Here is a 27,349-nt window from a genome sequence, read left to right as displayed (position 1 = left end):
TGGACTTCTGGCCTCCAGCACTGTGAGAGACTAATGTTATAAGCCACCCAGTTTGTGGTCATTTGTGACAGCAGCCCTAGAAAACTAACACATGGACCAAAGCCTCCTCCTGGCCTCAGATCTGTAAAATCATCTGTGTGATGGGCATGAATCCTGCCGCCATCAAAGCCCCCTAGGTAGAGTCCATGTCCCATAAGCCCTGGGCCCCAGGCCTGGTCACAGCGAGCATCCTGTGTGTATACTTAACACTGCATGACACACGTAAAAATGTGTTTCAAGGAAGGATCTCACACTAAGCATTCTTACCACAAGAATTTTAAAGAGTCAGTGCACACCACTGTGAGTGTACTTCATGTCACTGAATCATACACCTGAAATGATAAATTTTGTTGGAGGTAAAAAAATAAAAAACTTTTGTACTCATTGTGATCGCCCCTGTCCCTAACACCCCTTCCCAAATAAAGGAGATGTCGTTTCAATGTCAGCTTTACTCAGGTAACAAAAAATAGATTAGGGCCAGAAGGAGGGGCGTAGGTGGTGTGGGAAGCCACCTGGGGTCACAGTAGCAGGCAGGGGCCTGGATGTGGGGCCTGGGGCCTGGAATCAGAATGGAGGGTGTTTGGAACTTGGCGTGGATGCGAATTCTGCAAACGGTTCCCACACATCTCCAAATGGACCGCCACCTGCAGATGGGAGTCTGGGAGCCTGGCTCCGAGCCAAGGGCGTTTCCCTCACTGCGCCCTTCTGAGAGGTCCAGGTTCTTGCAAGACAGGAGAGGGCAGACGCCTTCCTATCTGGACCCCTAGTCAGTTGGTCTTGAGCCTGGGGCTCTGGAAGGCCGACAGGGAGATGAGGAACTGGGCGGCATAATAGGTGGCCATGACCACCAGGCGGGCGTGGGGCAGGGGCCGGATGAAGGTGTTGAAGGCCAGCACGGTATCCGAGATGGTGAAGAGCAGTGCACCCCAGCAGGCGCTCCCGCCCCTGGCCAGGCCGCGCCACAGCATGGTAGCCAGGGCCAGGGTGTAGGCTGTCAGGGGCAGGACCATGTCGGGGGGGAGGTGCAAGAGCAGGAGGCAGTAGAACGGGAGAGAGGCCAGGGCGACGGGCAGCAGGAGGCCCAGCTGCAGGGGTCTGAGGCCAAAGGCCCAGACATAGAGCAGCTGGGCCTTGGTGAAGGCAGCCACACCTGGAGAACACAGGTTCAGGGCACCCAGTGAGGCCATCGCTGCATCGCCTCTCCACTCCCAGCCTGAGGGTCAGGACCGCCCCCGAGCACCAGCTTCCACCCAGGCCGTGCCACCTCACTTCCTTGGTGGCCATGCCTCCCCTGCCCTTGGGCCACATGGTGGTGTCTGTCTTTACAGGGCTTGGAACTGTCCACCATGCCCCCCACCCCGCCCCCCACTTGCTCCATCCCTGGGCCTGTTTATATGCACACACCGGGCACACTCCCACCACAGTGCTTCTGTGTTTGCTGACCCCTCTGCCTGACCATCCTTCCTGCACCCCCTCCAAGATGTCCCCGTCTCAGCAAGGCCGTCCTCAACCAGTCTACTCAAGGCTGTGACACCTGGACTCCTGCTCTATTTCCTCCATGTCTGCCACTCACACCTTTTAAGGTTAGGCTGCCCAGGGCCTCAATGGAGCAAGTTCCATGAGGACAGGGCTCTGGGTGGGTGTCGGTCACTACCATACCCCAGTGCCTTTGAACACCACCTGGCTCATGGCAGGTGCTATCGGGTAGTCACCCCTGCACCCCAGACCCCTCAGTGTGGAAGTCCAAAAAGGACCACACGGCCCTGCTCCTCTTGCCTACCGTAGAGGAAGGCCTCGGGCCAGATGAGAAAGACGTCTCCGCAGGCTGAGAGCAGCAGGGCCACCTGCAGGAGAGAGCTATAGTCCCTGCCAGAGCAGGCCCGCAGGAATCCCGCCAAGCACAGCACAGGCAGGCACTTGACCAGGGCACCGACCCAGGATGGCTGGTCCTCAGGGATCCAGAGAAGGAAGTAGGTGACGCAGGTGAGGAAGAAAGGGCTCAGGCACCTGCCCAGGTGTGGCTGCTTTGGGAACAAGGGGGCCGCTGAGCCACTGGAGCTCAGCCCAGCCCCCAGCCCCTGGGATGAGGCTCCAGAACCAACCTGAACTTGGGGTCCCAGCCAGTCCCCTGCCCTTGGAGGTCAGGCCCCACTCGACCAAGACTGAAGTCTTGGGGTTTCCATCCCACCCCCACCCAGGGACCCCAGGACTTCCAGCCCCACAGAACCGAGCCTCCTAGGAGGCCACAGCCCCCCATTCCTCCAGGCTATTTGAGTCCCCAGGATCCCAGGTCCAGCCTCCCTCCCACACTCAGGGACTCTCACTTGGGCTGCGAGGTGAGGATTTCGGGGCAGACCCTCTTTCCGGGCGTCCATATCGGCCTGTAACCCCCCGAGTGGCCTGTATGTGGGCACCAATGGCTTTGGGGGTGGAGAGGACTGCGTGTGGTTACACGTTAACCCAGGAGCGTCCTGTGGACTCTGGGACTGATAACAGCTCAGGGAGATGCTCGCCCCCACCCGGGGATGGCCCCGCCTGGCACCTGCTGATAAGGTGGCCCATCAGGACGCAGGGGTCACTCCTCCAGCCCCCCCGGGACCTAGTTTTCTCCCCCTCTGCCTGGGAGGCTGTGGGTACAAATGCCTGTCCTGTAGTCCTGAACCCAGCCAGTCAATGCCCTCCCCTCCATGTGGGGGGAGGGGCATCATCTCAAGTCTCTGCTGGTGGGACCACCACCCTGCCAGAGCAAGAAACAGGACATCCTTCACCCCTCACCACCCTGGGACCCTGAGGCCACCCAGGAGTCCTTCCTGCACTTGGGCCTTTGGGTGGTTATTTCCAGTGGGAGCCCAAACCACGCTGCACTAACCCCATGGCCTTCACCATAAATACTTCCTGATCAAATGCCAATAATGAGTTGTCTGAGATCACCATCAGCCTGCAGCCCACAGCTTTGGATGTCACCAGAACAAAGTCTTCCCACACAGGCCTGGCAAGTGCACTTGAGTCTAGTCTTTAACGTCCCCTCTGGAAAGCACAGACCTACTGGGCACCCACTGGCCTATCTCGCTCGCTTCCTTGGCTGCCCCCAACCACTCACTGCTCCGCCAGAGAGATGGCTCAGGGGACATAGCTTCTGCAAGGTCCCCTCCGTGGTGAGGGATGAGCAGTGGACGTGTGGGGTTGGGGAGACTAAGGGGGCCCTAGGAGATGGTTCCCAGATAAGGCTGGGCAATGCCCAGCTCCTCCTCCCAGGAAGCCCCTTCCTGGGCTAAGCAGAAGCCACTCCCCCAGAAGTGTGTGGAGATTTAAGAGCCTAGTTCCACATTCTAAGGGTCACACCCCAGAGGCTGAGGTAGGTGCAGGGACAGCTCAGGTTCCCCCACCCCATGTCTCAGAACTCAAGGTCTGAGTGGCAGGAGTCTTAAACTGTCTTCCTTTATTTATTTATATTTGCAATATGAAATAGAAGCTAGGCACAAACACACAACACTCACGCCAGCCTGGGGAGAGGGAGCTGGGACAAGGTCACTTGGCAGCTGGGCTGGACCCCAGACGGAGCGTAGGAGGGGGACCCCAGCCAGACCCGTCAGGCCCCCACCCTGGGGTCCATGGGAGGCGCAAGGGTCTCATGAGTGTGTCAGGGCCTTGTGGGAATGTCACCAGGGAGGCCCCCTTGGACTGGGACCCCAGCCCCCAGACAGCCACCAGGCCAGAGGGTCCTTTAGCTCCCAGCCTGGGGGAAAGTGCAGGGTCCAGGGTGAGGGGCTGGGCAAAGGCATGGCCCCCACTTGGGCCCTCCCCTCCAGGTGGACCTGAGCTGAAAGGCCGAGTGTGGATGTGGGTGTTTGCATGGGAGAGGGCGGGCATGGTGGGAGGAAAGGGTGGACTGTGCCTCGGGAACCGCAATGCAGCCCCCACTGGGACAGGGTAAAGGTCCAACCCCCGCCCGCCTGCCCTTGGGGCCTAGCTTCCTTCTGGCTCTTTCCACCCACTCTCTCCTCCCTCAATATATATATATAATATATAATATAGGTCTCTCTCTCTTTCTCTCTACTCGACTCTATATCTTTATTCTAGGAGACAAAACTCCATCATTTCTTTTCTCAGTGCAAATGGGGGGTGGGGGAGGACCTGTCTCCCTGGCACCAGCCTCCTGTAAGTCCAGAGAGAGAACATGGGGGGTGGGGGATAAGGGGTGGGGATGGGGTGATGGGGCAACGGGCCATTGTGGGATCTGTCCTGCCCCTGCCCGGGCAGGGTCCACATGCAGGACGAGGATTTGGCTGCCACCACCGGGACCAGGCAGTTACCTAGGAACAGAGAGGGACACCTGAGGGAGGAGCCCGCCGGCTCACCCACCGCCTCTACCCCCAGCCCCCTGGCCTCTGTCACTCACTGGGAGCCTGGGGACACTGGCCCTCCCGGGGCAGAGGTGTTGGGCATTGGAGGCAGCTGGAGGGCCTGGGCACTATCAGGAGAGATGAACATGAGAGGTCAGTGCCTCCCCCCCAAAACACCCCCCACCAGCTACAGGGCCACTCCATGCTCACCTCTGGTTTTGGGGGAGCCCCGAGGGCTCTGGGCTCTTCTCCCCCTCCATGGTATGGGGGGGCTGGTGGGCCCCAGGGGCTGGGACAGAGGTAGTAGGGTCTCTGGTTGCACTGTGGGGGCAGGTCAGTGGGGTTACCATCAGGCCACCCTGATGGATGCTCTCGCCCTCAGCTGTTTGTGTGAGCAGGGAAGGAAGGCAGGCACACACAGCCCAGCGCTTCGTATCCAAAGACCTTGGGAGCTGTCCCAGGCCGGAGCTCAGGGTCGTCTGGGATAGAGGCTCCACACACTCCTGGCCCTTCCGGAAGCTTCCCTCCTGCCCCTGGGGCTAGGCTGGGGGCCCTGGGCTCCAGGATCCTGTGTGGCACCCATGTGTGGGCACAGGCACAGCCCCGGGGCAGGCATGACCCAAGGGCCAGACTTTGTTCACTTCCCAATGCAGCCCCCCAGAAACTGCTCCCCAGCTGGTCACCTGTCCAAGGACTTGGGAGCAGAGCTTGTCCCTCTGAAGGTGGCCTGGAGGTCCCCGACGCTGACCAAGGCCTGACAGGGAGCTGTGCAGAGCAGAGAGGCCCAGAGATGTGAGACTTGGCAAACTCCTCCAGACTGAAAGGCCAGGAGACAGCAGGGGGAGGGCTACAGGGTACGGTGGGCAGGAGGGAGTGTTAGGTGGACAGTGGGCAGGGGCTCACCCGAGGGCTCTGCTGCTTTGCCGCCATCTGTGGCTTCCTGAGGTGCTGAGGTGGGTGCAGGGTCCTGAGACCTGGGAGATAAGAGAAACAGTCCAAGTGGGCAGCTGGGGTTGGCTTTGGAGCCTAAGGGAATCAGGACATGGCCCCACCTCCCGGCCCTGCCTCCTGGCCTCACCTGAGCTGCAGGGCGTTGGGAGCTGCAGGGCCGGCCCCGCTGGGGGCAGGGAGGTCCTGGGGCATGCAGAGGGGGCCCTGTGAAACAGAGGGACCAGAGCACGGCTCTTTGTCCCTGGAGTCTTGGGAGCCAGTCAGGGCATTTGTAGGCACTGGGTCAAAGGTGGCTGTCCAGCTGGGGCCTAGGGTGAGGGCAAGAGTGAGCATGGCGGGCAGACACCCACACGCCCCCCAACCACATCCTGCCCGCGCGTTCACCCACCCGGAGGCTGAGGGCCGGGGCTGGGGTAAGAGGAGGGCCCGGCCCCTCCACGGACCACCCGGCCATCCTCCTCGTCGTCCTCTTCATCATCGTCCTCCTCCTCCTCTTCCTCCTCCTCCTCGCTGTCTGTGCTGCCTCCACTCCTGTCCCAGAAACCAGCAATCAGCTGCTAAGCTAGGGCAGGGACAGGGTGGGAAGGTGACCTGTCCCCACCTCCCGACTCCCCAGGGCTGACCCCAGGGAGCAGTCTGTGAAGGAATCAACAGATGATAAAAATGGATCGGGGGTGGGGGAGGGAATGGGGGGGACGACGACACACACACAGTGGGGAAGGTGAGGGCCTCCCTAGGCCCAGGGTGTGCCAAAATGCCAGGAGAGCATCCCACGACTGGCAGACAGGTGGGAATCACAAGGGTCAGTGGAGCGTGCCACCGCCATCAAGGGTAGAAAGGCCCCACCTCATCTCCCTCACAGACCCTTCCGGCACCTGAACTGCCATCTAGGGGTAGGGGTGCTGAATTGATGCTCTTCCCCCAACTACAAACTTGGGGGAACTTTTGTCACCACTGTATCCTCAGCTTAGAGGAGCACTGGCATGGGCAGCTTCTCCAAAAATACTGCTGACTGTTGACTTAACAAGTGACTTAGAGACCATGGACAAAGTCATACTGGCCTACATGTCCACCAACGGGGGATGGTTGAGCAAATGCTGAACGTACCCACCGTCTTCATGGTGGGAAGGAATACATCTGCTGTCACTGAAAATAAACTAACACATTTGGCAAACAAGGACCAGATGGGAGCTTCCCAAACCCGCACACCACAACCCACCACTAACACCACACTCAGGGGTGGAAACCGAGTGTTCACTATTGGGACACTGTTGAAGGTAAAACAAGACCTAAATAATGGAAACACATCCCATGTTCATGGGTCAGGAGATGGAATATTACTAAATGGTACACTTCGAACATGACCTATAGGTTCAAGGCCATCCCTCTCACAATCCCAGCCAGCTTCCTTATAGAACCTGACAAACTGATCCTAAAATTCACACGGAATCTCAAGGGACCCCATGAAGTCAATACAATCTTGAACAAAGTGGCAGGACTCATACCTCCCAACTTCCATACTTATCATAACACAACAGTGATCAAGACCAAGTAGTTACGCCATAAAGATAAGACATCTGCACCAGTGGACCAGGAGAGAGAGGAAACCCTCCACACACAGCGAAACAACTGCTGACAAGGGTGCCAAGGCCATCCGGTGGGGAAAGGACAGTCCTTCCCACAAGTGATGGTGCAACAGTGGCATTCCCACATGCGAAAGAATGAAGCTGGACCCTGATTCACACCATGTACAAAAAATTAGCTCAGAATGGATCAAAACTTAGATGTAAGAGCTAACACAATAAACTCTTAGAAGAAAACACAGGTGAATCACAGCCTTGGATTTGTCAATGACACACATTAAGTGCAATGAACTTGGTTAGTTACACGATGGCACACCCGCAGATGGCAAGTGAACATACCCACACTACCAGAAGGAGAGCCTCAAAGCGGAAGGGACAAAACTGATCTATTGGGCAAGATGTCAGGACAGCATCACCCTGGGGAGGGTGAACAGTGGCTGGCAGGGGGTATAGGGATGGTTCCACTCCCTCATCTGGCAAACGGATGTCCATGTGGCTGTATAGTCAGGATCTGTATACTCGTCTGCATGCTTGTTACACATCAATTAAAAAGTTAAAACACTCTAATTCTCAAATCAGAAGCCACGGGGGCAAAGGCCCAGATTTGGGAGCCCTGAGTTGTTCATGCTGGCAAAGCTATGTGGCACAAACCCATTCAGCCAGTGATTCTGGGGCCAGCCACTACTGGAGAAAAAGAACATTTAATGTTTGTACAAAGATCTGGTTATGACTTACTGACACTCAGCCTGAGAGAGGCGGACAATCATCATCTCTCATTTTACTGCAATTAGGGGAAAGAGAAGCTGATGGGACCACCATAGCGCCTTTTTGGGAACACCTGAGTCAAGGGTGGAGGGGCAGAACTGATTACAGATGCACCTGGACCAAACCGTATCTGAAAGAGCAGCCATGTTTTCTGGCCACACACAAGCTGTTACCCATTCCTTTTGTAGTCTAACTCACCTGAATTGGGTTTCTATCACTCAAAATTGAAAGTGCCTAAAGTAATACACACACTGCACTCCCTGTCTGCTTCTCACTCGTTTGAGCTGGTGAAAACTGTTTCATGTGGGCACAGCCCCCACTGTGCTAGGGAGCCTGGAAAAGGAGGCAGGAGGGGGACTTACCGCAGGCCTGGGGGCTGGCCCAGGTGGGCCCCCCTGGCCAGCTGGCCACTCTGCCAGGCACCATCCTCCCCGTCAGACTCCCCAGAACCCTGGCCCTCTTCCTGCTCCTCCTCCTCGTCATCATCAAACTGCTGGATCCGGTCCTTGTAGCATATCTCGAGCAGGTTGGCATTGGGCTGCAGGGTGCAGGGGTGGGAGGGAGGGTGGGTTGGGCTGCACTACACTCAGCCCCACCACCACCACCACCACCAGAGGACAGGGTGGCACTCACGTTCTCATCATCGGCATTGAGGGAGAAGGTGATGTTGGCTGTCTTGTCGAAAGGCGCGCTAGAAGAGAAAGCACCAGAGCAGTGAGGCGAGGCATGTGGGGCACCCACTGGCTAAAACTTATCTGTAACCTGAGTCAACACTTGCAGCACGTTTGTCATTTGTGCAGGTTTGTAAAGCAGTGAAGACGTGCACGTTCCCAGCTGAGGTCCCACACTCCACCCTCCTGTCTCAGTCCCAGCACAGGGATGCCTAAGGGGACTGTGTACAGCAGGAACCAACAGCCCGGCCAGCTGGCCTCACGGGCTGCATCAAGTGTGAATCCCAACTCTGGTACCAGCTAGTGGGGTGACCTCCAGGCAAGTCACTTAACACTTTTGAACTATATTTTCTCTGTTGTGAGATAAAGGAAACACACTCTACGTGGACTACTTATTTGTAGGATTCAAGATTATAATCTGGGTGAGAGATTTACACACAAGGATAAACTTCCATTAGGAGTGGTGGTTCAGTGTTAGCAGCCAGTGAGAAACAAGAACGGAATGTAGGACCAGCCTGGGCCTAATTTTCCTAATGACCCAGCTAACTGAGCCCCATCAGCAATCTGTCACTGTCATCAACAGGCCGAGTTAAACGTCCTCCTACTACCTTCTTTGCTCAATTCTCTGTGTTTTCAGAAAGCTTCACAGAAGTGCAATTCCTGGAGTAAGAAATTAAAGCCACACATTTTAAATATTGACACCAACTGCTGCAAAGAATTTGTCGATTATGCTCCTACCAGCAGACCAAGCAACTTCTCAGCAGCTCCTACTTGTTTTGTTTGTATCCTTTCCCCATTTCCTGTCCTGGGGTGTTGGTCTTCCTCCTGTTCTGTGGTGAAAATTCTTGCCTTTCCCCAGGGCCCACACTCTGCCCCACGTGTTAGGGAGATTTCCTAGGTTATCTGGGAAGTCGTTTCTCCAACTCAGCAAGTATTTTGCCACCAAGATCAAGGGACAAACATGAGTTGACAACTCCTGAGTGCTTGCTGGGCTCCAGTTTTCCTGCGCTTACTTTCTACTGTCTCCAGTAAGGCAGGTATTCCTGTCTCCTTCCAAACGCACAGAATCGGAGTGGGGTCTGCCACGCACAGCACAGCTGCTCAGGTGGGCCACTGACTTGAACAGAGCAGCACCTTCAGCCGAGAGTATAAATATATTCACCCACTTTCCAATCTAGAATGCTTCTCAGCTTTGTTTTTGTTTTTGTTTTACATTTAAAGTTTGAAATTTATCTTGACAGAGGAGTAACAGTTTTGTCCAAAATGGCAGCCATTCATCCCAACGCTATTCGCTGAGCAGTCCGTCACCCCGCTAGGATGGGGCCGGGGCCTCCCTTGGGCAGTGTTTTCCCCAGGTGTCTCGGGATTCTGAGACAGTGACCAGCACTGCTGAATCCTTACTGCCGGGCACTGTGCAGGCAGAGCAGCAAACACGATCTCACATCTATGTCCAAGGGGCCTCTGTCCAGCCATGGGCACGACAGGCCACAGCTGACCTTCACACTGTACTGCAAAGGGTCGCTGACCAGCAAGCATGTGCTCCGTCTCCCCAGCTGTAAAGGAGCTCCCAAGCCCTGAGAAGAGGATGGTCGTGGGCACGTAATGGATAACACTGAAAGGTGCCTGGCACGCTGCCAGGTGATGAAAAGGACAAGCATCGGGTGGCCCCCCAAAACTGAGTCACAGCTGCAGCCCTTCCTGCCTGTCCCTGGATTTCACCCCTTGGACACCCCATGCTAGTCCCTAGTGGGCCAACTGGGCCCTTCTCCATCTGCTTCCTCGCGGTCCACCTCAGGGCATCACAGGCTTATTCTTCAAAAGTAATCTCTTCTAGGGCCGGCCGAGTGGCTCAGTTGGTTAAGAGCTCGCTCAAGAGTTTGAGCTCTGAGCAACAGCGGTTCGATGCCCCGCCCAAGCTGAGCTGCCGCTGAGCTGCCAACAGGTGGCAGGATGGCTCAGCTAAAAAAAAAACAAAAAAAGTAATCCTCTGCTCAGTGGACACAGGCACAACTCACTGTTCCCCAGGCACTTCCCTCAGGAGCCCTGAAAGCAGGCTCCCTAAGGCCCAAGATACACACAGGGAGACCCAGGCCTAGTAGTGGCAGAACCAGGCTCAGAATGGAGGCTCCTGGGCAGCTGGGTAGTACCCTCCATGACCATGGCGGCCACTCCACTCCTATCCCTGGCTCAGTGTCCCCTGCACTCACTCGGCTGTCTGCCCTTCCCTTTGCTGTCTGCCTGGTGCTGTCACAAGGTTACTTGTACAATTTATAAAACATTAGTAAATTTTAATTTTCTTCTCTGACTATATAAGCAACAGTTGCCTGTGGCAGAAAATAAAGAAGAAAATTCATGACTACACCACCAGAGGTGATGATGCTATATGTGGATGCATAACGTACAAATAAGCAGAACTGGTCGCTGGGGAAAAAAAAAAAAAAAAACCTCCTTGTTGCCCCCAAGGCCTCTGGAGGGGAAAGGGGTGGCTCTGGCCCTTAGGGCTATCCTGCCTCTGCGAGGGCCCATCTCACACACTCCTTATGATCCAGGACCCCCATCAGCCTCCCACCAGCCCCCAGGGAGGGAGGAGAGGGGCCCAAGGTCAGCCGCCCTCCAGGCTGAGTCTGAGGGGATACTGGGCAGGAGGTGGGGACACCAGGGAGGACACGGGAATGATGGCAAGAGTAGCCACATGGCAGGTGGCCTCACAGAGGGGCACACTCACTTCACGCTTTCTTCCTGCTCCCCAAACTCCTCGTCGTTAAAGCCGAAGTGGTCGATGAAGGCTGAGGTCATGCGCTGCATCTGGAAGTCCATGAAGGCCTGGGGGATGCAGCAAAGGGCTGCGGTCAGGGCCGGTGGGCCAGGGGGAAGCCAGGTGGGGCAGGACCCTGCTGCCCCACGGCCCCACCTGCTGTAGCACGGCCTCCTCTGGGAAGTTGAACTCCTTGAGCCTGTCGTCCTCGTCGTCACTGGAGGAGTGCAGGTGGTGGGTGTTCACCTGGTGGGCAGGTAGTGGGGCATCAGGGCCTGCCAGAGCCCCCATCAAGGCCCGGGGCAAGGACGGGACTGTGGGGATGGAGAGGATGCAACTGGAGCGAGAGGAAAGGAGCAGCAGAGGTGGGCACAGTGGGGGCCTCACCAGGTCCACCATGTTCTTCTTGTTGGTCTCGGCCAGGGGTCCCGACACGAAGGCCTCCCACTGCTCCTGCTGCTCGCCTGGAAGCTCTGCTCAATGGGAGGACAAGGACGTGAGGCCCCCCTCAGCCTCCAGCACGCCCACCGCCCGGACGAGCCCCCACCTCACCCTTCAGCAGCTGTCCCAGCTGCTCAGCATTGGGCCCCTTCTCTGTGTTCTGCACCAAGGCGTTGGCCACTCTAGTCAGGTGACCCATGTAGCCTTTCCGAGGGCCCCCTGCAGACCTGGGTGAGAGTGAAGACCACAGCTGCACACAAGTGGCCTCACCCCCTGCCTCACCCTCCCCAGGGCAGAAAGGCCAGGGACACTCACTGTACACGGTCATTCTCTCCCCAGGATGTTAGGATGCGCTCCACCAGGCGACACTGCTGCAGCAGCTATGGGAAGCATGATGGCCATGTGGGGATGGGGACCAGCTAGGGATGTCACCCACCGCAGCCAGCCAGGCCCCAGACTCATCTACCGCAGGAGAGGGAGAGACAGAGGCGGCCCCACCACCTTCACTGGGCACCTAAGCCTCTGATCTTCCCACGAGCACGTAGCGCGTCCTCCTCATGTACATACCTGGCCACCCACTTCTCCCCAGAAAGGTCCTTGGCCTGTCTAGCTTCCTCTCAATCTGGACGACAAACCCCAAAGGCACTGTGCCTGCCTCCTACATCTAATCCGACACCCGCACTGAACAGTTCCTCCCTGAGGCCCCAGCTATACCCAGGGAGGTGTCCCCATCCACCGTGGCAGCTGGCACTCCAGGACAGTTCTTCCCTCTGTCCCCCAGGTCACGTGCTACCTCCTGAAGTTACCATATCCACTCACCTCCCCACACATCATCCTCTATTTCTCCCAGGCATGACCTAAGAGCAAGGCTGAGCCTCCAGCCCCAGGATGTGGTCACCCACCAAGTACTGGCTGCAGGACAGGTGAGGGACATACCTGGGGCAGAGCCCACCCCGGGGAAATTGGGGGGGAACCCGGGAGCCCCAGCTCACGTGTTTCACGACAGGGTTCTGGACAGGCATCTCGAGGCTGCTGTCGGAAGGGGGCCCAGCGCTCAGCATGGCACTCACACACACCTCCACTTGGGTGTGGAGGAAGTTGTTGAAGACATAGTGGAAGAAGAGGTCCTGGTGGAGGGGACACAGGCTGGTACCAAGAGACCCTGGCCCTGACCCCACCCCACCCTGCCCAGTAGCCCAGCCAAGCGCACCAGCATGGTGTTGGGCACGTCCAGCGCCAGAAGCTCCTGGGTCAGGGCAGCATCGTTGGCGCTCAAGGCACTGGCCAACAGCTTGACCACATGCAGCCGCGTGTTGCCCAGTGGCGGGGCCAGGGTACCCCATGTTGTACACAGTGGCTCCAGCTGCAGGCACAGGGGAGGCTTGGTTCGCAGCTCAGTGCTGCTGGAAACCAAGGAGTGAACCTCCCTGCCACCTGTTCCCTGGCCCACCTGGGGCGGCTCAAGTAGGAGCTGGTGGAAGCGGCTGAGCCGAGGACGCAGGGCGTGCAGGGTGCCCATGCAGGACACGGTGCTGTCCAGGGTTGCCTGGGCTAGCAGCTCCAGCTGCCCGTCTACACTGCTGAAGAAGTTATTCACTGTCATGGACTCGGACCTGCAGCAGGGGTAGGATTGAGGGCAGAGTGAGCTGCCCAGCTTATGTACACGCACACAGAACATATCTACAAGGGAATGAGAAGCTGCTCCCAGCCAGGAGGCAAGGGTGAGGACTAAGAGGGGAGGCAGCCAGGTGGGGGTGAGCACCTGGGGACCCTGGGGTAGAAGTCCCACTGTGCTTTGGGCAGTAACCCGCCCAAGGGGCCCCAGATTCCAATAGCCAGCTTGGAGCTATAGGTGGTTGACCTGGCCTCAGTTTCCTTGACTGTCAGAGAAACAGGAGGACTTCTCTCCAGGTATGGAAGAACCACCTTGAAGGGGACAACACTTATGGAGACCATGTCCCCTGAACGGAACAGAACCATCCAGGGAGGTCACCCCCTCACCGTGGCCTCCTGGGCTCCAGCAGAGTCAGCAGCACCTGGATCCCACTGACGAGAACAGATGGGCTCGGCTCCCCTTCCAGCATGTTACTCAAGAGCTGCTCGATTGTCTCCTGCCTGGGGTGCAGGAGAGTCAGGGTGAAGGGCCTGGGCCCCAGGACAGCTTCCCTCCCAGGACTGGAGTGCCACCCGCAAACCCACTTCTCCAGGGTGGCCAGCAGCTGGTCGGGCTCTGGACTGTCCTGGACTTGGATCATCTGGTCCCGGCTCAGGCGGATGATGTCACACAGGGACTGGGATGCGTTGGAATGTTGCTGGGGAGGTAGACAGACAGCTGAGGACCCCAGTCAGGCCGCTGGGCCCTCCATGTATCGGGAACCCTCCCATGAGCTGACCACCTGACCCCAAGCACTTAGGGACAGGGGAAGAGCATAGCATGGGCAGGGACACAAATGCTAAGGGAGGGAGCTTGAGGCACTAAACACTGGGAGGGGAGAGACGGCGGACAGAAAGGGGAAACCAAGGAAGGCTTCCTGGAAAAGAATATATCCCACAGAAACCCTGCACCACTGACAGGAACCACTGTTTACATCCACCACTGGTGAATGGACAAGCAATCATGGTCTGTCAACAAGTGAAATGTTCCTTAGCCTTAGAAAGGGACACAGCACCAACATGCTACAACATGGATGCACACAACACGGTGCTAAGGCAAACAGGCCAGTCACAGAAGACCACGCATTGTGCGATTCCCTGTATACGAAATGCCCAGAAGAGATAAACCCAGAGACACAATGCAGACTGGTGGCTGCCGGGGTCTGGGGGACCATGAAGGGGGAGGGAGTGACAGCTAATGGACACAGGGTTTCCTTTTGGAGAGATGAAAAATATCCTAAAGTCAACGTGGTGATGGTTGCACAACTCTGTAAATATACTAAAAGCCACTGAACCCCATAAATGGGGTGGGCTGCATGGTACATGAACTCACTCTCAATAAAGCTGTCACCGGAAGGAAAACAGGAGAGAAGCATGAGCAGAGTGCTGAGTCTAACCCAACAGGCAGCTGCCAGGGCCCCCCCACGCAGACCCCAAACCCATCCAGGCCATGGGCTGCACCTCAGAGCCCAGCACAGGTGGCCCGCCACCTGGCTCACAGTGGGCGCTCTTGTCCCTCTGCCACAAAGGCCTGAATGGTCATCACCCTCCCGGGACAGGTGCTGGCTGGATGACAACCAAGACTCCACAAGCTGCCGGTGAGGACCCAGGGCCTCTGGGTGAATTCTCTGAAGAACAAGCAGGACTTGTCCAGCCATAAGAGATGGAAGGAGTGGCAGGCCACAGAGCCAGCACCAGAGTGAAGGAGGGTAGACAGTAGCGAGAGCGCCAAGACAGAGCCTGGTGTCAGAGGACTGTCACCAGGTCGCTGACCCCTCAAGGGAGAATGGACCAACTTCCTGGCTCCCTGGAAACGTCCCATGGTGTGTAAAAAAAACCCTTTTTCTGTTCTTTTGTGGCCCCTCTGAACCCTGGGGGTCAGTGAGTCGGAGAGAGTGCGCTGGCAGTTCCCAATGCTCCCTTTTCTCATCAATTCCGCTCTGACGGGAGGAGGCCCACATGGCTGGGAGCAACAGGTAGGTGGGGGGCACTCACATTGTCATCTTTCGACGGGTGGATCTGCTCGATGAGCCGCTGGACGATCTTCTCCTCGTTGAGCCACTGAGGGTGAGAAATAAGGTGGGGCTCCGCTCACTAACCCCGCCCTGGCCCCGCCCCACCCCCAGCACACGCTGCTGCGCTGCTTACATTGACCACGTCCTGCCTCAGTTGGGGCCGCTCCACGCACGTGAGGAGGCGCAGCAGCAGGTCCATGATGGCCGAGGTGCCAATGTGCTGCAGCAGCAGGTCCACGAAGTCGTCCTTCTTGCGCAGGAAGGACACGAGCTGGGGGCACAGGCATGTCAGGTGGCAGGCCCTGGGCTGCACCCACCCACCCGCACAATAGCCCCAGGAAGGCAGCAGGCACCTGGTCCGTCTTGCGGTTGATGAGTATGCCCATGACCTTGCTGAAGAAGCTGGCCAGCAATGGGTTGAGGCAGCTGTCGCTCTGCAGGAAGCCATAGAGCCGGTTCAGCAGGGACTCATCAGCACCCAGGGCATCGTTGATCTGGGGCACATCTGAAGTCAGGATCTCGCAGGCCACGCTAGAGTACCTGGAAGGAGTAGGCTGTCAGTTCCAGAAAGCCAGGCAGATGCGGGAGAGGGCTGGCAGAGCCACCCTCACCTCCCTGTACCTGCCCCCAAAGCAACATCCATCCTCCTGACCCCTACTACCAAGCCTGTCCCTCTACCTCCAGGACATCCACCTGCCTGTCCCCGTTGCCGTGCCCCAGCCCAAATCACCATCAGAGCCCCCCTTCTCAGTCTGTTCTAGGCCCACCCCGGGGTGATCTACCTAAAACCCACCCTCACCCTTCGCCTCCTTCTCCATATACTCGCAAGAAGACCGCCCAGCCCAGCGGCCCACCCAGGGTCCCAGGTGGCCAACTACAACCAGCTCGAGGTGCCCTGTGAACGAACTGTAGAGACCCTGTGTGTGTTGTCCCTGAGGTCCTTGGGCAGGGACACCAGGAGCCAGGATGGCACAGGTGTCAAAATGGAGGCTCCCTCAATCTCCCTGCTTCTGTGAGCCAGAGCCCTGTTCTGGACAGACAGAGGTCCGAGCAAGGAGGGAGAAGACACACATGGTGACAGGTATCTAATGGACAGATGGACTTCAGGAGGCACGGACTACATCTTGCTGATCCTGCCAGATGTGCCAGGTCCTGTGCCAACCTCACCAAACTCCCACTTTACAAAGGGCAAACTGAGGGGCAGCCCTCACCCACGCTCCATCTAGAGAGGAGAGCTGGGCAGATGGTGGCACCAGGGAAACAGAAGGGAGGATGAACAGGAAGCAAGGCCATGTGTGGTATGGACAGTGCAGGGCCCAAGAAGTGCAGCAGCGACCAGGGCAGATGAAAGCCCCCAGTTATGGAAACGATTCCAACCGCGCCCCCAACAGGCCCCTGCCAGCCTCGCCCCCAGCACACCCCAGGGTCCTAAGCACCCGGAGTGACAGGTGGCGGTGGGGGCGGTAGGAGAGAAGAGCAGAGAGCAGCACACAGGAGATGACGGCGGCCACCTATGGCCTGTGTCAACTCTGCTCACAGCTGTGCCCTGTGTGCCTGGCACCATTAGGCACCATGCTGGACACGGGCAGGCCCCTCGCCGCTCATTCTCCAAAAAGGGAAACTTACAAGAGAATTATAGGTAAAAAGACACTGTCTGGAATTAGGGGACTTGCTTTAGATCACACCAGGGCCTGCAGGCTGTCTCACAGTATCATCCTGGCTGTGACACTGTGCTATATTTTGCAAAATGTCACCATTGGAGGAAACCAGGGAACTCTATACTCTCTCTCACAACTGCATGGGATTCTACAGTCATCTCAACAAAAATCCAACTGAATAAAACACCATGAAAAAGAAGTTGAGGGTGGAATGGGGGCCACTGAAACAAGACTGCCCAGATGCTGCTCCCTGGGGCCCAGTGCAGGACCCATGGAGCTTGTCCTACTCGTCCCTCCACTGGATGCTGTCTGCAAAACCCCATCATAAAAATGCTTTTAAAAAGCTTATCAGGGGGCCGGCTGAGGGGCGCATTCGTTAGGAGTTGGCTTGGGACACCAGCTCTGAGCAGCAGGGCCCTGGTTCGGATGCCACATGAGAACCAGAGATGCTGCACCCTCTATAGCTAAGATGGTGAACAACAGCTCGACCTGGAGCTGGGCTGCCATGAGTCGCTGGCAACGGCGTAAACTGCAGTAGGGCTGGCTGGCAGCGGGTCTGAGCCACCATGAGCCGCCGTGAGCGGCCGTTCAATGGCCGTAAGGGACTGCCTCACCCGGGAAGAGCACAACGATAATACCAACATGGGCCAGTGAAGCAACGTCCTCCACAACTAGACTGAAGAACAAAAAGGACAGGAACCTGTCTGTTCCCCTTTGCCGATTCCCCAATAAAATCTTTAAAAAAAAAAAAAGCTTTATCAGCAGCTGTTTGGAGCACAGGCTATATAGGTCTGCACCCAGAGGCCTGGCCTCTGCCTGCCTCAGTTTCCTCATCCCCACAAGGGAGTCAGTGAAATCAACAGGGAGTCAGAATGGGGTGGGGCTCACTTGTAGCGCAGCCGCTCCTCGCCGCTGGCTGGCGGCTCCTGGGTGACCCAGGACACCATGGCCTGCAGGTGCAGTGGCTGCAGCAGGAAGTCCAGCAGCTTGCGGTTGACGACCTTGCACTCCTGCAACACGTCCTCCTCATCCAGCAGCTCGGGCAGGCTCAGATCTTCCCGCTCCAGCAGCGCATCCAGGTGCGAGCTTGTGTGCAGGTCAAACTTCCAAAACATGGCGCCCTGTGGGCAGGGGCTGTCACACACTGGCCCTACCCAGCCAAGCACTGAACCCCGTTGTTTCCCTCTGCCTCTGATGCAGATCGGAAGTCCAGGGAATCACTTTACACCTGAGGCCAGCTGTCCTGCCCGTCCCTTGGTCCCTAGGTTCAGAAAAGGCCTCGGAGTGTGGACTGATGCTGTACACTGAGCGACCATGGACCCCACCCCCACACAAAGGCCTGTGCCTACTGTCCCCACATCTGGGCAGGGACCCCCTGGGGCAGGGCCAGAGCCATGTTCATCCGGGAACCTCTGCCATCAAACTCGCTTCAATCTGTGTTGGCTAAACAAACTCAAGTGCCTCATGATAGCCAGCATGTGGCTGCCATCCAGCCCAGCAAATCACCACGTGGTGCAGGGCGTGGGGCGGTGGCAGGCAGAGGGAAGTCTGTGCTGTTGCCTGGATCACAGACACACACACACCCACCCACCCACACACCCAAACCCATCCCCACCCATGGCCCAGGACAGGAAAGAGGGAAATGGTGGTGGCTCCCAGGACAGTCATTGACCAGAGCCCAAAGGAACCAGGGCAAATGGGGTAACCAGCTCAGTAGGGAGGACAGGTTGGCTCCCACCACCTGGAGGATGGCATCCTGGCTCTGAGGCTGGCACTCAAGACCCTGCATGCCTGGCTATGGTCCGCCCCCAGCACTGGTGCTAACCAGTCTCAGGAGCATCTCGTGTGGAGCACTCACTGGGTGCCAAGCAGGTCTGAGCCCCCGTGCCCAGACTCTGTTGCCCCTGAGGAGCCTGCAGGGCCCCCAGTCCTCACCACCAGCTGCAGACCTGCCCTACGCTTGCGCCAGACTCCCAGGCCACTGGTCCCCACCCAGCCATAGTGCTGGGCACTATGCCCACATCCGCTCCAAGGAGCTGCCATTCCATCACACAGTGCGCGACCCGTGCCTAAGGCAACTGGGGGCTCCACTGCACTGCACAGGCACTAACCAGAGTGCACACTTGTCACCTACTTTGTGAAGACCACCTGGAGCAGAGGCCACTGCAGAGACAGACCTAGAGGCTGCAATGCCCCTCCTGGGCACCTCCCAGATCGGCAGGTGCCAGTCCCTCTCCTATGACGCCCTCTGTCTTCTCTGCCCCACTCCACTGTAGTCATGGAGAGCATCCCAGCCACAGACGGAGCACCAACCCAGGGAGAATGAGACTGACTCAGAAAGCTGCCGGGGCTGGGGCTAAGTGGAGCCTGCAGGTGACTGACCTTCTGAGCCTCAACCCTTTCAACATACCGCCACCACACCCAGCTTTCCTTTCCAGCCTCCACAGGACCCTCACTCACCTCAGCTGTCCTCCCAGCCCAGGGTGACCTTCTGCCCATTACCAGGAACAAGAAGCTTTAAATCACAACAATCCTGAGGGGACTCATGTCGGTTCCTAAGCCCTGGCCAACCACACCTGAAGGTGGAGTGGAGGAAGAGTCCTGTGTGCGGAGACAGCCCTATCCTACCACACTCAGGGACTCACCCCAGCCCTCCACCTACCCCCCCCATCCCAAATCGGACCATTTTTCTGAGACAAATTTGAACACATGTTCATTCCAGGCCAAAACCCCGTGATGACCTCTCCAGTCTCCGCTTTCAAGGCCCCAAGGGCCCCTGCCCACCTCCCAGCTCCGGGACATGTGTCCCAACCTGCCCAGCATGCACAGTCACAGTAATGACACAGGTGCACTACACATGCCCTGGCCGGATGACAGAACTGCACAGAAGTTCTTCACCAGGCTGCCACGAGCACCCGGGGACAGCACCTAGCACAGAACCCGGCACTCGAAACGTGCTCAGCAATGTTAGCTGAAAGACACCCTGCCTGCAAACAAACCACCTTTCACCAGGCCCTGCCCGAGGCAGGAGGCTGCCATAGCTTCAGCGCAAAGGGAGTGGGGCCCACCCTGCCCCCCCAGCCACACTCAGGGGCTCCCTAAACCACAATCACAAGGTGGGGTGGGCTGCACCAGGGGTGGAGTGAACTACGGCTCCAAAAGGAAACCAACCAGCAGCCCCGCTCTGTGAATGTCCAGCTACCCTTCGCACGCCAGCAACCCCTACCTGTGCCCAGAGCCTAGACTTTCTCGAGGGACCCTCCCACACATCCTACCTCATTTGATGACAAATCTACAATAGGGCCCATGTCACAGGTGAGGAAAGTAAGGCTCAGCAGAGGCGATATACCAGCCCCAAGGTGCTGATGGCCCAGGGACAGACTTCCTGAGCTGGATGGACCTGGGACCAGAATCATCTCAAGGGGCAGCCGCCTCCCGGGGCTACAAGAGGCAGGAACCTGGATGTGGTAAGAACACCACGTGTTTCTATATTGGAGACTTTCTCGTGGCAAAAAGGAGACTAGAGAATCCAAAAGGCCACCCTAGCACAGTGAGCAAAGCAGTCACGAAGGAACATAGGCATATGACTCCATCCATGTCAAATGTTCAGGAGAGGCAAAACCACAGGGACAGAAAGCAGATTAGTGGTTTTCAGGAGCTGGGAGAGATGGAAAAGGAAAGGAGGGTACAGGGTTTCCTTTTGGGAAAGGATGTTCTAAAAAAGCCCCCAACACTTCTAAAATCAATTATATACAATTTTATTTGTCAGTTATATATACTTCAATTGAAAAAAACCCATTGTGGTGAAGGGTGCACAGCTCTGTGACTACTAGAGACTACTGAATCACGCGCTGTAAATGGGTGAATCGTACAGTGTGTGAATTACATCTCAACAAAAACTGTTACCAAAACAAAACCAGAGCTGTCTGAGCGCTGTGCCAGGGCGGGGCCAGGCCTAGGCCTCAACTCCACGTCCTAGTCACCAGTCACCCCGAGCTGACAAGGCGCCAGCTGCCCACAGAGCTGAAGTACATGAAAGCTCCACCCTGGGGAGCCCGCCCAGGTTTCCCCTCCTCACCACCCTACCACTGTTCCAGAGCTAAGTAGGCAACCCCCAACTAGGGGTCAGGGCAAGGCCCAGCCAACATCTGCAGAGAACCTGTGTACTGCACGTGGCACTTTATCTTGTCCCATTGAGATGACAAAGTATAGCACTGTTTTTATTCCCATTTGATAGAGATGGGGGCCCACAGAGGGGAGCCCTGGCCACCAAGAGGCAGGACCAGGAATCTGCGAGCCGTGTTCTCCTGACTAAAGGTTCACCCACTCCCAACGTACATGGTTAGGGTGCAGACTATGGCATCATCCCCCTTCCCTAACCTACCTCCACCTTCAGACAACAGATCGGACTTCCCTCCCAAACCTGGCTTTCCAGAGAACCAGGGTGGGTTTGGGAGGGGTGGGGGCCTCCACAACAGGAAAGGAGGAAGGAAGCTGGATGGCATGAAGTATGGATTCCAGGGGCCTCACAACCCAGGTCACCTCTCTGAAAACTAGGAGGCTGCAAGGCCCAGATGCAATCAAGTGGTGGTCGTACGGTACCCTACACACATCACTTCTCAAGCTCTATACAGAACAAAGATGCAGATGTAGAATTGGAAAAAAAGAACAAACAAAAAAGAGGAAAAGAGAGAAAAAAACATTCCCGGCCACAAACTCAATTCACTCCAGCTCCAAGTCCTGTTGGTCAACCTCATGTTCTCACTTAATGGGGGGATAGGAGTAGTGGGTTTCCTTCTCACGCTTTAACAGCATGAACCTAGGCCAGGCAGCTGGCACCCCAGACCTATTTCCGGTCTGTGAAATGGGGGCACGGCCCACCAGGAAGGCCCATACTCTGAGGACAGCCAGGTCAGGCACGCGCTAAGCAGGTTTTGGCCCCTTCCTATCTGTCCCTGAAACCATGCTGAAGCCCGGACACTTCTAGTAGGAAGGAAGGAGACCACCATACACTGGGTGACGGTGCTAAAAACAGAAGAGCAAGACAGAGAAAGACTCTGCCTGTTTGGCTGAGTGATTCAAATACACTGGTGGGCGCCACACACCCCGTCATCCCCACCCTTTGCAACTTTTAGCAAACGTCAAGAAAACGGAAGTGACTACCACTGGTTTTTAGCGACTGGTTGAAAACCAAGACTGGCTGCAAACGGAAGAAGGGGAAACTGTAAATGAGAAAGGAAGCCATTAAAAAAACAAACAGCACCTGTCCATCCGCCAGCTCTGCACCATGGCCTCAGGCTCTCACTTTGCTGTGCTCTCAGGCCTCCCGCCTGGGCTCAGACAGGGCCTGTCTGCAGCTCCCACAGAGCTGTCCCCACTGTAACTGCTGCTGCCACCACCCGTCCAAACAGCTCCACTTGCCGGGAGTCCCGGGTAGATCCTTTTTCTGCTACCCCTTCCTGCCTGCCTTGGCCCCAAAGCGCCCGGAAGTGGAAGTCAAGGGCGCAGAGGCCTCTGGGAGGGCCTCCAAGGGGCCACCTGAGCTGCCCTGAGGCTCAGCAGAGTCTTCAGCATTGGGAGAGACCATCTGGAGTCTAGTGACTGCTGCCACCCTCAACCATCACAGGCCGCCAACTGTTCTAATGAGACACAGGCAAGGTGAAGCCCAGGAGGGGAGAGAACCCCTGGTTCCCAGCCCCTGGCAGGGGCATTTCAGAGGACGAGGAGATCATCTCCCTCCAACCCACTGTCAGCTCTCAGCCAAATCTGTAAAGGGGGTGAGGGACTTCGGATTCCAAGGACAGGAAGATGAGTGCAGGACTGTGTGTTTGTGTGTCCACAAAACGAAACACAGACCTAATAAGGTAGGCAGTGGGAGAAGGGATCACTGAGGCCACACAGGAGGACAGGCTGGGACCGTATTGTGGCTCAGGAAAGCCTGGTGGGGGGAAAGGGTCCCCAGTTAGAGTCACCTCAGGTGCCTCTCCCTCTGACCACAGACCACTCTCCCAAGAGAAGTGGCTGTTCTGGTCCATCCCCAGGAGAATGAAGTAATTAGGAAACAAGAGACAAGACACCTGGCCAAGGACTGAGGAGGGGCCCGAAAGCTCACATTCAGGATGGTCTCCTGGATGGGTCTTAGGTTCAAAGGAAAAAAGGAAAAGAAAAACAAATAGAGTCTGAAATGACCCTTGGAAAACAGAGGTGAAGACTGTGTTACAGGCGATCCAGTCAAAAAGAGTCGGGGGGTTCCAGTCCTAGCTGTCCAAATTGAAATCTCTAAAGACCTAACTAACCCCACGAAGCCTGAACTCCTCACCTGCAGTCACCTGTGAGATACCACATGGTGATGGTAAGACCACATTTCCCATGGGAAGGTCCATAAAACTGATATTCAAAGGGAAAACTGTGGCTCAGCCTCAAAAGGAGGATGTGCCCTCAACCCCAGTGCAGAGCCTGCCCTCTAGTCCGGGAGCCCAGGAACACCAGGAAGGCTTCTCATTCTCACCAAAGCTTCTAGGTCTCTCTCACCTCATCTCTTGCTGCCACCCGCATGGCGCTCAACACTCCCGCCACACCTGACTGCTCCTCTGCGCCCTCGCCTCTGCCCTGGCTCAGCTGCTCCCTCTGTCTTCCTCCAGCCCTTCAAGCCTGACTAGCTCCTCCTGGGTCCTTCAGGCTTCAGCACAGACACCACTTCCTCCAGGAAGCCTCCCCTGACTGCGTTAGGGGCCTAATCCACACTTCCACAGCTTCCGCGGTCACCGGGTTACAGCATCTGAGGGCTCTGTGACAGCATTTGCCTGTTTAGTCACCTGCCTCCCCCTGCTAGATACCCACTTCCCAGGACCTAGCGTAAGGCCAGGCCTACAGCTAGAGGTACTAGTTGAAGGAATGAAAGCTGAAGGTCATTCGGCCATAGGACCTGAAAAAAAGTTGTGGGGGTTGAGGGAGAACGAGCATTCTCCTCCAATGGAAACAGCAGATGACCTAACAAGAAGTACTAAAAACAAGTCATAATGTACAACACACAGCCACTCACAGGTAGCAACGGAGCAGACAAGCCAAAATTACATCACACCCAAGCAAGAGAGCAGGGTGTCCCCGACCACAGCCCCACTGACACAATCTGACACGCTGTCATGGGACCGTCTTGTGCACTGTAGGATGCTGAGCAGTGTCCCTGATCTCTACCCACCAGGTGCCAGTAGCATCCCCTAAGTTGTGACAAAAAAAACACTGTTCCCGTAGGGGACACAATCACCCCCAGTTGAATACCACAGTAGGTAACCCCAAACCAAATACTAACCCGAAAAGCTGCAAATTCTGGAGCACTGCCCGCGCCCTGCAAACTGCTCCAGGTTCCTATAAACGGTGCACTGAACCCCCAGAACCAACCTGAGAGGAGCCCTGATGTCAGCTCCACTTTACACCCCACTGGCATTTCCTTACAATTCTGAACCCCATACCACACCTGACAACCCGTCTTCCTTTAGAGATACATCTTGCTTTTTGGGCTGGTGTTAATAGTAACACATGCATCCTCAGCACAGATGTACAGGTGTTATCAGAGCAAGCAAGAAAGACCCAGCCATAAGGTCATCGTAGAGAGACCAGAGGAGCAGCCTCCCCAAGGTGTCAGGCGACTCCCTCCCAATACACTGCACTCTGGGCGCACAGACTGCTGTTGGGTTCCCACTGTCACATATTTGCACATGCTGTTCCTTCTGCCCAGAAGACCCTTCCCCGGTCCATGTCAACTCCTACTCATCCTTCCTAGACAGAAAAAGCCACCAGCTGAGCCAGTCTCACCAGTCCCTCTTCAGCGGTGGGGCCTCCCACAGCACCCTGACTTACCTCTATCACACCACCAGTATTGTGACTATCCAGCTCTGCCTTTGTCTCCCAGGGCTGGTCCCTCCCTCCCTCCCTCAGAGCCCAGCACCAGGCTCCCTGCCCTGCCCTCAGGAGGCCTCATCTCAGAAAGTGGGACCAGTGGTGGCTGCTCCACAGAAGTAGCTCCCAAAGCCTAGCTCACAAGATGCCAGGGCCACGGGGCACGAGACCCTGGTCAGGGTGAAAGGAAACCCCACTCCTCCAGTCATCGTGAGCCTAAAGATGACAGTCAGAGGCCATGGAATCTAGGATGGCAGGCGACTGGGACAGAAGAGTAAGGGGTGTCCAGGGAAGGGTCGGTGAGGAGGAAAAGGTGAGGGTGGGTGAGGGGCGGAGGAGTAAGAGAGTAAGGTTGAGTCCAAGGGGGGAGGAGGTGGGAGTGTGTAGAGAGAAGAGACTGGGGAAGGTGGGATAGGAGAGGGGAAGGCAAGGACACACTAAGACACTAGAGGAGAGCGCATGGAAGAAGGTGGGGTGGTAGTGGACGGGGGTACGGGACTGAAAGGGAAGGAGAGATGGGGTGAGCTGGAGGCAGTAGAGACTTGGAAGGTTGAAGGGAAAGACTAAGAAACTTAAGAGACTCAGGAGAGAGACTAAGAGGCTTGGGGGCTGAGGGAAAGAGACTGGGAGAAACCCCCAGGGAGGCGGGGAACGTCCGAAGGAGAAGGGCTGAGGAAACTCGACGGGTACCGAGACGAGGCTCCGGGGGACCCGGGGCGCCCGGCCTTGGGGAGGGCGCCGGGGCGGCCGCTCACCTGCGTGGGGGGGCGGCGGCTCCTCGCACTCGAGGCTCATCGGGGCGCCCCCCCCGCCCCGCTGCCGGCGGATCCGGCCCTGCTCAAGGGCCCGGTACGTGGGGGCGGGGGGCGGCGGTGAGTAACGCAGGCGCTGGGGCCGGGGCTCGCGCACGCGCTCTTGGGCCTACAGAGGGGGCTCACTCGCGCGCCGAGTTCCAGAGTTCGGGGATCCGCGCCGGCTGGGTGCGGGCGGGGGTCCGAGACTGCCGGTGATGTGGGAGCAAGTCCCGACCCGGGGCTGGAGGAGGTCAGTGGGGTCGCGAGGCTCGCACAGGCTCTCAGCGGGGAAGCCGCCCCAGTCTCCTGCGGCCAGCGCCCCGCCGGCAAAGGCCAGTCGCGGAAGACGTCCTCCACAGTCTGAACAGGCCGCAGTGTTGAGCGGAAACCCACAGAAGCCAAGTCTCACTTGCTCCACAAGCCCTTCCCCACGCTGGCTGAGTCTCCCGGCTTTGCAGTCGGATTCACGGCCTCCGAAGCCCGTCTCCGTCCGCCACTATCCCACAATTCCCCCAGCGCAGGGGCACACAGTAGGCCCCGCCCTCCTGCCGTCGTCTCGGTGTGCGGAGGCCGCGCGCCCGGTCGGCAATGCGCGTGCGTATGGGGCCAGGCTGCTCCCGACCCCGCCCAGCCAGAACACCTCCTCCTCCGGTGCGCTTGCGCCGGTTGGTGCCGACGGTCTCCCGAAATAAACCCAGTCTACCCAATACGCAGGCGCCACTGCACACCCGATAGCGCTTTGCTCTAAGGCTTCGTTCCAAAATCCGGAGGAATTCTTGCTCCAGAATTTCTCTTCCTACTCGCTTCGGGAGGAATTTATTCGTTATTCTATCTCCTCCAATCACATTCAAGCTTTGGCTCCAGTGGGAATCCATGCCGGGTTTCTCTCCAACCAGGGCCACGCGCGTGAGTCCCGCCGGGTTCTTTCCCGACGTCTCTGTGCCTCAGGCTTACTTCAGTCCCACTACCAGACCTTTGCTCAAGCAGTGTCTTTGCTACTGCCATTTGCTGCACAAAGAATTCTGTAACAACATCGACTGGAAGCGTTCTCCCAGACCTTGTATCAAAGTTCATTAAGGTCCCATGTGGCTCTGGGCCTGTTTCCCCAGCTTTCATAGCCCCCCTTGCCCATGCTACAGGCTCATAAGGATGAGTAAAAGGATGTAAAGATTTAACTTTTATTTTTAACCTTCAGTGTCACCTTTTTCATTTCAGGGACATTTTATTGAATCATGTTTGAGTGTATTTTCCTGTTCTAGATGTTTGTTCTCTATTTAAAAGATGCTAATTATGCATTTGTCCTTCACATGTTAGTTTCTCTTTAATTGCTTTAATCTTTGTCATTTCCTCCTGCATTCACTGATTACCACATCTGTAATTTGATTTTTCAGCCGTGTCTCTTCTGGTCCTTGCTATTTCCAGTATATTTGTTGTATGTGATGTTTTTTAGTCCTTGTATCAGGTAGCGACTGCTGTGTGACAGAGAACCATAATAACCTCAGTGGCATGTATCATGTTTGCAGCTTGGAGCTGCAGATGTGAAGATTGGCAAGCAGAGGCCCGTATTTGCCCAGTGCTGTCTGTGACCAGATAGATGGGCAAGTGTCTAATGCTGGGGTAAAATAGCAGCAACACTGAAACCACTTCCTCTGATTGGCTGTAATAGTAATAAAGGTGGCAATTGATCTCCAATTCTCAGATCCTATAGATATCTTTCAGTTGATCCTGAATTTGGCAAGAGGGGTGAAAATAATTGATCCCTCCAAAATCCCGAGTACAAGTAAA

The 27,349-nt window shown here is 56.7% G+C and overlaps 2 protein-coding genes across 7 annotated transcripts; both read right to left on the bottom strand.

The window, feature by feature from the left end:
* Positions 1 to 473: 473 nt before the first annotated feature.
* On the bottom strand, positions 474 to 3,361 carry TMEM86B (transmembrane protein 86B). 2 transcript variants are annotated; one of them, XM_019627900.1, is made up of 3 exons: positions 2,364 to 3,361; positions 1,820 to 2,063; positions 474 to 1,189 (listed from the first exon to the last, which is right to left on the bottom strand). In XM_019627900.1, the coding sequence occupies exons 1-3, from the start codon at positions 2,412 to 2,414 to the stop codon at positions 807 to 809; spliced, it is 678 nt and encodes a 225-aa protein (XP_019483445.1). In that variant the 5' UTR covers positions 2,415 to 3,361; the 3' UTR covers positions 474 to 806. The 2 variants fall into 2 exon arrangements, with proteins under 2 accessions (XP_019483445.1, XP_019483447.1); XM_019627902.1 differs by having other exon boundaries at positions 1,820 to 2,060.
* A 102-nt stretch (positions 3,362 to 3,463) lies between these two features.
* On the bottom strand, positions 3,464 to 26,095 carry PPP6R1 (protein phosphatase 6 regulatory subunit 1). Of its 5 annotated transcripts, XM_019627896.1 has the most exons (24): positions 23,406 to 23,428; positions 17,763 to 17,995; positions 15,570 to 15,756; positions 15,350 to 15,487; positions 15,197 to 15,262; positions 13,748 to 13,860; positions 13,550 to 13,663; positions 12,999 to 13,161; positions 12,759 to 12,911; positions 12,541 to 12,675; positions 11,864 to 11,928; positions 11,660 to 11,775; positions 11,495 to 11,580; positions 11,264 to 11,353; positions 11,078 to 11,175; positions 8,315 to 8,372; positions 8,044 to 8,219; positions 5,722 to 5,864; positions 5,461 to 5,641; positions 5,286 to 5,356; positions 5,066 to 5,147; positions 4,593 to 4,703; positions 4,439 to 4,510; positions 3,464 to 4,352 (listed from the first exon to the last, which is right to left on the bottom strand). In XM_019627896.1, the coding sequence occupies exons 2-24, from the start codon at positions 17,987 to 17,989 to the stop codon at positions 4,349 to 4,351; spliced, it is 2,649 nt and encodes an 882-aa protein (XP_019483441.1). In that variant the 5' UTR covers positions 17,990 to 17,995; positions 23,406 to 23,428; the 3' UTR covers positions 3,464 to 4,348. The 5 variants fall into 5 exon arrangements, with proteins under 5 accessions (XP_019483441.1, XP_019483444.1, XP_019483442.1 ...); XM_019627899.1 differs by lacking the exon at positions 4,593 to 4,703; XM_019627897.1 differs by lacking the exons at positions 3,464 to 4,352; positions 23,406 to 23,428 and adding an exon at positions 25,526 to 26,095 and having other exon boundaries at positions 4,435 to 4,510.
* Positions 26,096 to 27,349: the final 1,254 nt, after the last annotated feature.

This window comes from Hipposideros armiger, unplaced genomic scaffold, assembly GCF_001890085.2.
Source record: "Hipposideros armiger isolate ML-2016 unplaced genomic scaffold, ASM189008v1 scaffold_742, whole genome shotgun sequence".
NCBI lineage: Eukaryota > Metazoa > Chordata > Mammalia > Chiroptera > Hipposideridae > Hipposideros > Hipposideros armiger.
This window is presented reverse-complemented; position numbering and strand designations above follow the sequence as displayed.

Coding starts and splice junctions, on each gene's coding strand:
- TMEM86B (XM_019627900.1), bottom strand. CDS start 2,414: ATGGACGCCCGGAAAGAGGGTCTGCCCCGAAATCCTCACCTCGCAGCC. Junction 2,064..2,363: donor ATCCTCACCTCGCAGCCCAA/GTGAGAGTCCCT, acceptor TTGTTCCCAAAG/CAGCCACACCTGGGCAGGTG. Junction 1,190..1,819: donor GCCCGAGGCCTTCCTCTACG/GTAGGCAAGAGG, acceptor TGTGTTCTCCAG/GTGTGGCTGCCTTCACCAAG.
- PPP6R1 (XM_019627897.1), bottom strand. CDS start 17,989: ATGTTTTGGAAGTTTGACCTGCACACAAGCTCGCACCTGGATGCGCTG. Junction 13,861..15,196: donor ACCCGTCGAAAGATGACAAT/GTGAGTGCCCCC, acceptor CTACCTCCCCAG/CAACATTCCAACGCATCCCA. Junction 11,929..12,540: donor AGAACCCTGTCGTGAAACAC/GTGAGCTGGGGC, acceptor TGCTTCCCATAG/CTGCTGCAGCAGTGTCGCCT.